This window comes from Stenella coeruleoalba (genome assembly GCF_951394435.1).
Source record: "Stenella coeruleoalba genome assembly, chromosome: 13".
Lineage (NCBI taxonomy): Eukaryota > Metazoa > Chordata > Mammalia > Artiodactyla > Delphinidae > Stenella > Stenella coeruleoalba.
Window position 1 is genome coordinate 38912735 of NC_137159.1, and position 12444 is coordinate 38925178.

The 12444-nt window shown below is 36.2% G+C and overlaps 1 protein-coding gene across 9 annotated transcripts in view; it reads left to right on the forward strand.

Annotated features, from left to right (window-relative positions):
• USP34 (ubiquitin specific peptidase 34) overlaps nucleotides 1–12444 on the forward strand; it is a 231362-nt gene that overhangs the window by 185364 nt on the left and 33554 nt on the right. For all 9 annotated transcript variants that reach the window (XM_079941554.1, XM_079941552.1, XM_079941557.1 and 6 more), the window contains 10 exons: nucleotides 3122–3175; nucleotides 3288–3383; nucleotides 5715–5779; nucleotides 5872–5947; nucleotides 6039–6086; nucleotides 6484–6549; nucleotides 8319–8399; nucleotides 10288–10373; nucleotides 10979–11147; nucleotides 11251–11325. In XM_079941554.1, the coding sequence (XP_079797680.1) occupies nucleotides 3122–3175; nucleotides 3288–3383; nucleotides 5715–5779; nucleotides 5872–5947; nucleotides 6039–6086; nucleotides 6484–6549; nucleotides 8319–8399; nucleotides 10288–10373; nucleotides 10979–11147; nucleotides 11251–11325 (816 nt within the window). The remainder of the gene's footprint in view (nucleotides 1–3121; nucleotides 3176–3287; nucleotides 3384–5714; nucleotides 5780–5871; nucleotides 5948–6038; nucleotides 6087–6483; nucleotides 6550–8318; nucleotides 8400–10287; nucleotides 10374–10978; nucleotides 11148–11250; nucleotides 11326–12444) is intronic.

The following is a 12444-nucleotide window of genomic DNA, read 5'->3' on the forward strand; positions in this document are numbered from 1 at the left end:
CTTTATTGAATAATTACTTTATTGAGTAAGTACTTACTATGAGAAATCTTTGACAAGGAAGTTGGCTTAAGCTAAACTTTAAAGATTGTTCCTTTAGTGCTTTCAATAACAGAGGCAACAACCTAGTTATTACTGGTGACAGGATAGAAAAAGATTATCTGTTTTGTAATTGTCAGTTAAGATATAAGAAAAGACAATTAGGTTGGAGTAGTGCTATAATAATTTCACTTCTTCATATGCAGTTTACCCTAGTACCAATTTTCTGAAAACTTTAAAAATAGCCTGTTGATTCTCACAAGTATTAAAAAGTAATTTCTATTTCATAAAGAAGCTCAGATAAAGTTATATTTCCCTTTAATAACCATGTTTATTGTGAAATAACTGGTCACATTCTGGATTTTAATGAAAAGACTTTCTTAACTGCTCTTTGATGCTCTTATGTACTATTCTGAATAGAAAAGGAAAATTAGACAAATACCTAACACTTGGAAAATGAGTAGAAGAAGGAAGGAAATAATGAGTTACCATTGAAGCCATAACTAAATCTATTGCATCTCTAGATGTTATTCCTAGAATATTTCCTCAGAAAAAAAAAAAGAAAAGATAAACAAGTAAACAGTGCAAAACTCTTCTTTTAAAAGGTAGTTTTTCAGATTGCATGCCCACTTTATTAAGTTTTATATATTTGAAGAGAAATTAAGGAGAAAATCCCATTCACCATTGCAACAAAAAGAATAAAAATCCCTAGGAATAAACCTACCTACGGAGGTAAAAGACCTGTACTCAGAAAACTGTAAGACACTGATGAAAGAAATCAAAGATGACACAAACAGATGGAGAGATATACCATGTTCTTGGATTGGAAGAATCAATATTGTGAAAATGACTATACTACCCAAAGCAATCTACAGATTCAGTGTAATCCCTATCAAACTACCAATGGCATTCTTCACAGAATTAGAACAAAAAATCTTACAATTCATATGGAAACACAAAAGACCCCGAATAGCCAAAGCAATCTTGAGAAAGAAAAATGTAGCTGGAGGAATCAGGCTCCCCGACTTCAAACTATACCAAAAGGTACAGTAATCAAGACAGTATGGTACTGGCACAAAAAGAGAAATATAGATCAATGGTACAGGATAGAATGCCCAGAGGTAAACCCAGGCACATATGGGCACCTAATTTACAACGAAGGAGGCAGGAACATACAATGGAGAAAAGACAGCCTCTTCAATGAGTGGTGCTGAGAAAACTGGACAGCTACATGTAAAAGAATGAAATTAGAACACTACCTAACACCATACACAAAAATAAACTCCAAATGCATTAAAGACTTATATGTAAGACCAGACACTGTAAAACTTTTAGAGGAAAACATAGGAAAAACACTCTTTGACATAAACCACAGCAAGATCTTTCTTGACCCACCTCCTAGAGTAACAGAAATAAAAACAAAAATAAACAAATGGGACTTAATTAAACTTAAAAGCTTTTGCACAGCAAAGGAAACCATAAAGAATACAATAAGACAACCCTCAGAATGGGAGAAAATATTTGCAAATGAAACAACAGACAGAGGATTCATCTCCAAAATATAAAAACAGCTCATGGAGTTCAATATCAAAAAAAACCAAACAATCCAGTTAGAAAATGGGCGGAAGACCTAAATAGACATTTCACCAAGGAAGACTTAGAGACAGCCAAGAGGCACATGAAAAGATGCTCAACATCACTAATTATTAGAGAAATGCAAATCAAAACTACAGTGAGGTATCACCTCATGCCGGTCAGAATGGCCATTATCAAAAAAGCTAGAAACAATAAATACTGGAAAGGGTGTGGTGAAAAGGGAACCCTCCTACACTGCTGGTGGGAATGTAAATTGATACAGCCACTATAGAAAAGAGTATGGAGGTTCCTTAAAAAACTAAAAATAGAACTGCCATATGACCCAGCAATCCCACTACTGGGCATATACCCTGAGAAAACCATAATTCAAAAAGAGACATGCACCAGGGCTTCCCTGGTGGCGCAGTGGTTGAGAGTCCACCTGCCGATGCAGGGGACACGGGTTCGTGCCCCGGTCCGGGAGGATCCCACATGCCGCGGAGCGGCTGGGCCTGTGAACCATGGCCGCTGAGCCTGCACGTCCGGAGCCTGTGCTCCGCAACGGGAGAGGCCACAGCAGTGAGAGGCCCGCGTACTGCCAAAAAAAAAAAAGAGAGACATGCATCACAGTGTTCATTGCAGCACTGTTTACAATAGCCAGGACATGGAACCAACCTAAATGTCCATTGACAGATGAATGGATAAAGAAGATGTGGCACATATATACAATGGAATATTACTCAGCTATAAAAAAAATGAAATTCAGTTATTTGTAGTGAGGTGGATGGACCTAGACTCTGACATACAGAATGAAGTAAGTCAGAAAGAGAAAAACAAATACTGTAGGCTAACGCACATATATGGAATCAAAAAAAGAAAATAATACTGATGAACCTAGTTGCAGGGCAGGAATAAAGGGGTAGGCATAGAGAACGGACTTGATGACATGGGGTGGGAGGGCGAAGCTGGGGCGAAGTGAGAGTAGCGTCAACATATATACACTACTGAATGTGAAATAGTTGGCTGGTGGGAAGCAGCAGCATAGCACAGGGAGATCAACTTGGTGCTTTGCGATGACCTAGAGGGGTGGGATAGGGAGGATGAGAGGGAGGCTCGAGAGGGAGGGGATATGAGGGCGGGGATATGGGGTTGTCTGTATGCATATGGCTGATACACTTTGTTGTGCAACAGAAACTAACAAGGTATTGTGAAGCAATTATATTCCAATAAAGATTTATTTAAAAAGTAGTTTTTCAGATTGCAAGTCCATTTTATTAAGCTTTATATTATTGATGGTAAAGTACCTTAAAAATGTTTTGAATCTTTTTTTTAAAGTACTACTCCTATCCAAAAACTTCTATTAAAGATTTTTCTGAATATAATGCTATTTGAGAACTATTTACAAAGTTGCTATAAAGTATAAAATAGCTATTTATAAAGTATTTTATATATAAATATAGCTGAGTGTACCCATTTCTTAAAGAAGGAAAACTTTCATTTTTTTAAACAGACCAAGACCTATGATTCTGTTACAGATAAATTTATGGATTTCTCCTTCGAAAAGGTAACCATTTCTTTCATGTATAATTGTACATTGTTTTCTGACTTCCATGTTATCTACTTTTATAGTTATACTATGTCAAAATGAAAATATACTTTTTTTTCCCTCTTAAAAGACACACAGTGCTTATATGCTGTTTTACAAACGCATGGAACCAGAGGAAGAAAATGGCAAAGAATACAAATTTGATGTTTCATCTGAATTACTAGAGGTATGAGTTAATTTAACTTTAGCAACAATTTAAAAGCATGTTAAGTATTTATGCAAGTATTAGTTCTAGAATATAAAAGCAGGCTATGTAAACAGCATCATTAGTATCTGTAATCCGAGGTAGACCTTAACCCTCTTCACAAATAGTCTCGGTAATACTGACATACAACAGGTGAATGTAAACTGAAAGAGATTAAAGGGAGTGGAAAACAATTATTAGTAACACTGAAGAAAAATAAGAAAGGTAAAAATGGTTGATGGAATAAGCTCAAGCTCACAATTAACTTGTATGGTTGGTGATATTCTTGGATTGGGTGGTAGGACTGTGAATGTTCCTTTTCTTACGCTTCATATTATACACAAGCGTACAGTGTATTTTAAATGCATTTAAAATATGTATTATATATATTTTAATATGTGTCTCATTTGTAGTAATGAGCTCTCTTCGTTTCATAATGTAGTTACGTGATAATGTTAGGGGTTTCTAAAAAGTGTGCACACTCAATGTATGTTGTGTCATTGTTGTAAACTGACTCGGCCAAAAGTAAAAAAAAAAAAATCTCCAGAAAGGTATACCTGATACAAGTGTACTCTTCCATGTAGACAATTAAACTTTTACTCTCTGACTGATTGATATTTGCACTATTGTGGTCAAGTCTTAAAACTGAGTGGATTTTGTTCCTCAAACACTTTTTTTTTTTTTTTTTTTTTTTTTTTGCGGTACGTGGGCCTCTCACTGCCATGGCCTCTCCCGTTGCAGAGCACAGGCTCCGGACGCGCAGGCTCAGCAGCCATGGCTCACGGGCCCAGCCGCTCCGCGGCCTGTGGGATCCTCCCGGACCGGGGCACGAACCCGTGTCCCCTGCATTGGCAGGCAGACTCCCAACCACTGCGCCACCAGGAAAGCCCCCCAAACACTTTTAATGGTATCTTGCCTACCTGTAATTTACTGATAAAGAGCCAAGAATATTATCTTCTTCCAAACCCTCTAATTTAGGTTTACCAGCAGAATTAGATGCGTCACTAGATGCCAAGCTATTAAACTCACCTATTTATACAAAGATTTATTTCAACTGCTTATCATAATAGCAAAATAAAATAGATTATAATCATCATTATGTGCAAGACTTTGTGTCCCCAGGGTATTCAGATGTACACCATGTTGTAGATGAGGACCCAACAGTATTTAAAGATAGCCACCCACATGTGAAATAAAATGAAATTTTACATAAAACCTTAATGATGTACAGTTGGCGTTTGAACAACACAGGCTTGAACTGTGAGGGTCCACTTACACATGGTTTTGGGTTTTTTTTTTTCAATAAATACAGGATCTGTAAGTAAACATGAATTTCTTTTTCACATTGTTTTCTTTTTTAAAAAATTTTTTATTTATCTTTGGCCGCGTTGGGCCTTCGTTGCTGCACGCGGGCTTTCTCTAGTTGCAGCGAGTGCGGGCTACTTTTCATTGCGGTGTGCAGGCTTCTCATTGTGGTGGCTCCTCATCGCGGAATACGGGCTCTAGGCACGTGCGCTTCAGTAGTTGTGGCTCGCAGGCTCTAGAGCACAGGCTCAGTAGTTATGGTGCACGGGCTTAGTTGCTCTCTGGCATGTGGGATCTTCCCAGACCAGGGCATGAACCTGTGTCCCCTGCATTGGTAGGCAGATTCTTAACCACTGTGCCACCAGGGAAGTCCCTTATTTTGCCAGTTTTTTTTTTTTTTTGCGGTACGTGGGCCTCTCACTGTTGTGGCCTCTCCCGTTGCGGAGCACAGGCTCTGGACACGTAGGCTCAGCGGCCATGGCTCACGGACCCAGCCGCTCCGCAGCATGTGGGATCATCCTGGACCGGGGCACGAACCCGCGTCCCCTGCATCGGCAGGCGGACTCTCAACCACTGCGCCACCAGGGAAGCCCTATTTTGCCAGTTTTTAAACATAAACCTGTCTTTCATAACCTGTTGTTACCAGAATATCAGCCTACCATAGTTTTCATGTATGTTATCAATGTTAACATAATTTTATTCATTACATATTTGCTCGTCAGACAGATGGGATTTCAGAGTTCTTACTTTCAAAATTTTAATAAATAAATTGAAAAAAAAAGAAACAACGTGATTGCTTGAGGTAACCAGATAAGTAATGATAAATTGGATTAGGTTTAGTAACTACTTCCATATTCCATTTACCTGGAAAAAAGTCAACATGAATTTAAGTGCATGTATACTTTTTGTTTCTTCTAGAGCAAGTCTTATTTTGTCTAATAAAAATATTGGTAAAATGTTATGAAGCAAATGCTTTCTGATGTCTAATGTTAACATTTTTTTCTTCAGTGGATTTGGCATGATAACATGCAGTTTCTTCAAGACAAAAACATTTTTGAACATACATATTTTGGGTAAGCTTGGCAGATTTAGTAAGATTTTTTTGTTAACACTTTTAAAAAATCTTATTTTGTAAGAATTTTAACCTATTGTTTTCAAATTCTAGGTTTATGTGGCAGTTGTGTAGTTGTATTCCCAGTACATTACCAGATCCTAAAGCTGTGTCCTTAATGACAGCAAAGGTAATATATGTATAGACTTAGGTAATTTCTTCAAAATTGGTGACTTTAAAATAATTAAATCTTTTTTGCTTAATTTTATCTTTTCTTGCAGTTAAGCACTTCCTTTGTCCTAGAGACATTTATTCATTCAAAAGAAAAGGTATGTGTTCTATTTCATAAACTTTTGTGCCATTCATGTCATTTATCATATCTTTTTTTTTTTTTTTTTTTGGCTGCGTTGGGTCTTCGTTACTATGTGGGCTTTCTGTAGTCACAGTGAGCAGGGGCTACTCTTCATTGTGGTGCGCAGCCTTCTCATTGTGGTGGCTTCTCTTGTTGTGGAGCACGGGCTTCAGTAGTTGTGGCTCGTGGGCTCTAGAGCGCAGGCTCAGTAGTTGGAGCACATGGGCTTAGTTGCTCCGCGGCATGTGGGATCTTCCCGGACCAGGGCCTGAACTTGTGTCCCCTGCATTGACAGGTGGATTCTTAACCACTGCACCACCAGGGAAGCCCCAGATATCACCTAATACCTTCAGTAACTTCTTTTTCTTTTTTAGCCCACAATGCTTCAGTGGATTGAACTGTTGACCAAACAATTTAATAATAGCCAAGCAGCTTGTGAGGTGAGGTGAATGATTCAACAAACAATGCATAGCTTAAGATTCACTTTCTTGTTTTCTTTTATTCTTAACTTAGATGATATAACAAAATTGTTTTATCTATTATAAATCATAGGGAGCCAGTGTAAGTTGTTCCTAAAATTACTTGATTGCCAAGAGAAATTTATAATTAATGTATCAAATTCATTACATTGATTAAATAATTGATTTTTAAGTTACTTAAAAATCCTTGGGTTCCCCCCCTCATGTATTGGAAGGAAAAAGTATAGAAAATTCAGAACTGTACCAGATATTTCTTAACTACTTTTGTATGCTACTAGAAAATACTGAAGAATGCATATCTCCCTTCCCCCTCTGAGAAAAATTGCATATATCCCAGTAGATCAGTTTATGTCCTATTTTATCTTTTCCCATATTACATTATAAGAGAAACATACATCCCTAAGGATAGTATGCACACAGGTAATAAACACTTAGCCATATTGCCATCTTACTATCGTTTATCATTTGTGATGATCTCCCGGAGTGGTGTGTACCTTTCTAGGAATGCAGGTCTTATAAATTCCCAGAAGTGGGAGACAGCAGCATAGTGTACAATAGATGAAGTTAGTTGAAGATTTTTTCATATGTAGAAGGTTTTTAGAAAGATTTTGTTTTTAATTTTTTTCAGTCGGTTTGTTTGAATTAGTATTGAAACAAGGTCCACATTTTGCTTTTGTCTTGTAAATCTCTTTTCATCTATAATACAGTTGACCCGTGGACAACACGGGTTTGAACTGTGTGGATCCACTCATACACAGATTTTTTCAGTAAGTACGTACAGTACCATACAATCTGTGGTTGGTTAAATCCGAGGATGTGGAGGAACCTAAGATACAGAAGGTCAACTATGGGACTTGAGTATCTGCAGATTTTCGTGTATGCTGGGGCTCCATACCAAGGAGCAACTGTGGTTACCTTCTTTTTTTTTTTCCCCCCTGTACCACATTCTCATTTGTTCTGCAGGATTTTCCACATGCTGGCTTTGATCTAGTGCATCCTTTGCGTGTTATTTAACATATTCCTCTATTCCCTTCCCCCTTCATGATTTTTCAAAAACTATTCAGTAAAAACAAACAAACAAATAAAACTGTTCAGTAGATGCAGAAGCTTGATTAAGTCATAAATTTTTTTTGTTTTTGTTGTTTTTTTTAATAAAGTTGCGACTTCAGTATTTTCGCTAAGGATTTGCCTCTGGAACTCTATCAAGGAGTTAAAATTCTCTACAGTTGTCAGTAATTATGTGTGTGCATAAATAGGCAGTACAGTTCAATAGAGAAGTTAAATATGTGATTAAGAGATATCTTGAAATTAATGGGAAATTGTCTTAGCCTAAAGAAGAGTGTTTTTTGTTATCAACAGAACATAAATTGGTTTTAAACAGAAAGTTTATCATACTCAGATCGTATATTATTAATAGGAACAAAAAATTCTGCAGTGTGACATTTATGAAGTCTAAGAGGAAAATAGTATTTGACTTTATTAAGAACTGCAGGTTGTCATCATGTAGGTTCTACACTATAATGTAAATGGCATCCATGGAATTCTGTATTGAGATGACCTTGATTATGACTTTAGACATTTTAGATTTTACACTTTCTACCAATTGAAGAATCTTTTTTGGTAAGAATTTAAAAGAATTCAGATGTCAACTAGAATTAAAATCTTTGTGTGATTTTTATCCCAATTGACAAGTATTGATTGAATGTTAAAATCACACTATTTACTTACAGTGGTTTTTGGACCGCATGGCTGATGATGATTGGTGGCCAATGCAGATACTAATTAAGTGCCCTAATCAAATTGTGAGACAGGTAAGAAAAAATTTATTTGGAAAAGAAGTGGCTTTCAAGTTAATTGTTCGGAATTTGCCTGTGAATATATTTTAACCCAGCATTGGAAGTAATTTGAAAAGATCGACCTCTTATCACAAAAGTCATTTTGCTCTTATTTTCACCACCTTCTTTTGGCAAATCAGCTATCATTTCCAGTCAAGTGATTAAAATCATTCACATTTCCTGGTTATAGGAAGATAGTTGTAACTGCCTATTTTCTCAGATCCTACTTTGATGTATGAGTTGTACTGATTCTTTTTCAGATCCTTAGGTATTCTAACCATGGTAGGGTACTGTAATGGCCTTGAAAGTTAAATGAATAGTGTATAACTTATTTCTGTGACAGATTCTCAACTGTCACATGAATCAATATGTTTTTCATAAATCATTGGAAAAATTAACAAGGAAGAAAAATACATATGCATTTATGACACAAAACCAAAAATTTAATCTGAAATATGCTTTCAGTTATAATTGAGATACAATTCTTATATCATAAAATTTAGCAAAACTTTTCAAAATGTAAAATTAAGTGTTTTTTAGTATATTCCCAAATATGTGACCATCATCTACCTAATTTTATAACACCCCCAAAAGAAATCCCATACTTATGAGCAATCGCTTCCATTTTATCCTGTCCATTCTCTTCAGCCCCTGGCCACCATTAATATACTTTCTGCCTCTGTGGGTTTGCCTATTCTCACCATTTCATTTGAATAGAATCACACAGTATGTGGTCTTTTGTGACTGGCTTTTTTGATTTAACAATGTTTTCAAGGTTTACCCATGTTGTGACTTATATCTGTACTTTATTTCTTCTTACTGCCAAGTAATATTTTATATACCAAATTTTGTTTATCTATTCAGCAGTTGATGAACATTAGTGATGTTTCCACTTCTTTGCTGTTTTGAATAACACTGCTATGAACATATGTGTACAGATATTTGTGTGGACATGTGTTTTCAGTTCTTTTGGATATATACAGAGGAGTGAACTGCTGGGTTGTAACTAACATTCTTAGGGACTACCAAACTTTTTTTCATGATGTCTGCACCAGTTTACATTCCCACCAGCAATCTGTGAAGGTTCCAGTTTTTGCTACATCTTCTTCAACATTTGTTTATTGTTTTCTTAATTTTAGCCATTCTAATGGGTGTGAAGTAGTATCTCATTGTAGTTTTGGTTTGCATTTGCTTAATAATTAATGATAGTAAACATCTTTTCGTGTGCTTATTGGCCATTTGTATATCTTAATCCATATTTTTTGGATAAACTTAAATTGCATTTCCTTCTCCTAGTCATTGAAATTCTAATAAGCAGCTGTCCTGCCCCACTCCACTCTTCTGAAAGAGATGGATGCCAAGTTTTCTTTCCTCTGTATCTCCACTAGTAAAGGAGGTTTCATGAAGCTTTGTATTTGGTAATCTCTATTACTGAAACCTGTAGTTTGTTTTTGCTTTTTCCCTTATAAAATTGTTTTTCAAGCTAACTCTACCTTTTATCTTCAGTCTGTAGTTGAGACTCCAGGAAAGCTTTAGAATGTCAAAAGATAATCTGTGGGCAAAATATAAATGGGTAGCAGAATTTTTTTTTTTTTTCGGTACGCGGGCCTCTCCCGTTGCGGAGCACAGGCTCCGGACGCGCAGGCTCAGCGGCCATGGCTCACGGGCCCAGCCGCTCCGCGGCGTGTGGGATCTTTCCGGACCGGGGCACGAACCCGTGTCCCCTGCATCAGCAGGCGGACTCTCAACCACTGCGCCACCCGGGAAGCCCAGGGTAGCAGAATTTTTAATCGTGTTCATTTTTCATTGTCTTTGTTACCTGATGTGAGTTGACTCTTAGGTTGTCCTATCTTTTCATCTATAGATGTTTCAGCGTTTGTGTATCCATGTGATTCAGAGACTTAGACCTGTGCATGCTCATCTCTATCTACAGCCAGGAATGGAAGATGGGTAAGAAGTATACCTTTTGAACTGAACTTTATTTATTTATTTATTCATTCATTCATTCATTTATTTATTTATTTAACATATTTATTTATTTGGCTGTGCCGGGTCTTAGTTTCATTGCAGCATGCGAACTCTTAATTGCAGCATGCATGTGAGATCTAGTTCCCTGACCAGGGATCGAACCCGGGCCCCCTGCACTGGGAACACGGAGTCTTAGCCACCAGACCACCAGGGAAGTCCCTGAACATTTTATTTTTAAGTTTTTTGATGATCTGCCTACAAAGTATTTTTAAATATCCACACTGAAATATTTAGGTTCTCCTATTTAAAAATAATCTGTAATAATATAAATCAAAAAGGAATACTTTTGTTTTATTTTTATTTAATTGCATTTTCAAAATCCTCTACAAGTAACTTTGACTTAGTCTTTTTGTTTTGATTTCAGCGAGACATGATAACTGGAATCCAACTTTTTGTATTATTGTAATTGGTATTCATTATTGCAAAGATGAAAGAGATAAATTCAGGTTTTTAAAATACTTCTCCTCCCAAAATATCTATCCCCAGACTGCATACTTTTTCTAAGATGTATAAAATTGTGTTTTCAGGTCTGATGATATGGATGCTTCAGTAGAAGATATAGGTGGTCGTTCATGTGTCACTCGATTTGTGAGAACTCTGTTATTAATCATGGAACATGGTGTAAAGCCTCACAGTAAACATCTTACAGAATATTTTGCCTTCCTTTACGAATTTGCCAAAATGGGTGAAGAAGAGGTGAGGCTATATCTTGTTTATTTCTGGTATTATGTACTTATTTCAGTATTTAAAACTTAATTGTTTTTATTTTATATTTTTAAATCAATATTTTTATTTTTAGAGCCAGTTTTTGCTTTCACTGCAAGCCATATCTACAATGGTACATTTTTACATGGGAACTAAAGGGCCTGAAAATGTAAGTACAATTCTGTCTCATATCAGGGATTTAGAGGCCATGTTTTCAAGTTTGCATCATAGAAAGATACTGGATTCCTTTGAAGTCCCTTCCAGCCCTGATATTAAATGATTTTAAGGGTCTAAGTTTGGTTGATATTTTTAGTGGATATAGCAAGAGAAGAAACAGTCAAGTGATAAATTTCACTGGTATGGCCCTGGATCAAAGCAAATAAATTTAGGCAAAATGGCCATCACCTGCTTTAGGGTCTTACAGTAGCATTTTGTGTTTTGGTGAACATTTTTGCTGGCCATATTTTTAAAGCCCTTTGCTATATTAAGTCTGTCAGTCTTCCAAAAATTCAATTCATAATATTAAAACTATTACATCAATTTTGTGTTGTCTGTAATGACCACATTGGATTGAATGCTCTATTTGCTCTATCTTATTTAATCCTTGTTGTAACCCTAAGAGGTAAGTACTGTTGTTATCTCCATTTTACAGATGGGGAACTTGAGGCATAAAGAAGTTAACTTGTTTTAGATCACAGTGAGTTAGGCTTTGATCCTTGGTTAGACTCCTAAATGAAACTGTTAGCCACTGTGCTGTAATGGTTCTCCAGATACGTACTATTATCTAATTTCAACCTAGATGGCTACTTATCTAGACTGCTTTTCTTTTGCTTTGTTAGATCATAAAATCTTTGCAGTGTTGCATTTCAAACCCCAAATGAGTATCTCTTTGAAATACCTACTGTTTGGATTATCTGAAAACTGCAAATATGGATTCCTTAATTTGTGTAACTGGTATTTTTATTAAATATGAAATACCATTTTATCATACTCATATGAATTTTGTTCCTGATTTATCTTCCAAAGAGCTTGCCTATAAGAAAAAAAATTTATTATTAAAGAATTTATATCTTTAGGTAAGGTAAATACAGTATTGGGAATTATTGTTCTTTACAGTTCTGCCTATTAAATCTAGAATTGTCCTGAATGTGGTTTAGACTTTTAAATAAGGTTAGGCCTTTGAGTGGTTATTTTTCATGATACATGCTCCTGATACATGCTTCCATGGATACATGCTACTGTCTACCCTGCATTGTTTTGTGAGACAATCAAGCTCTTTTCTCTCAAC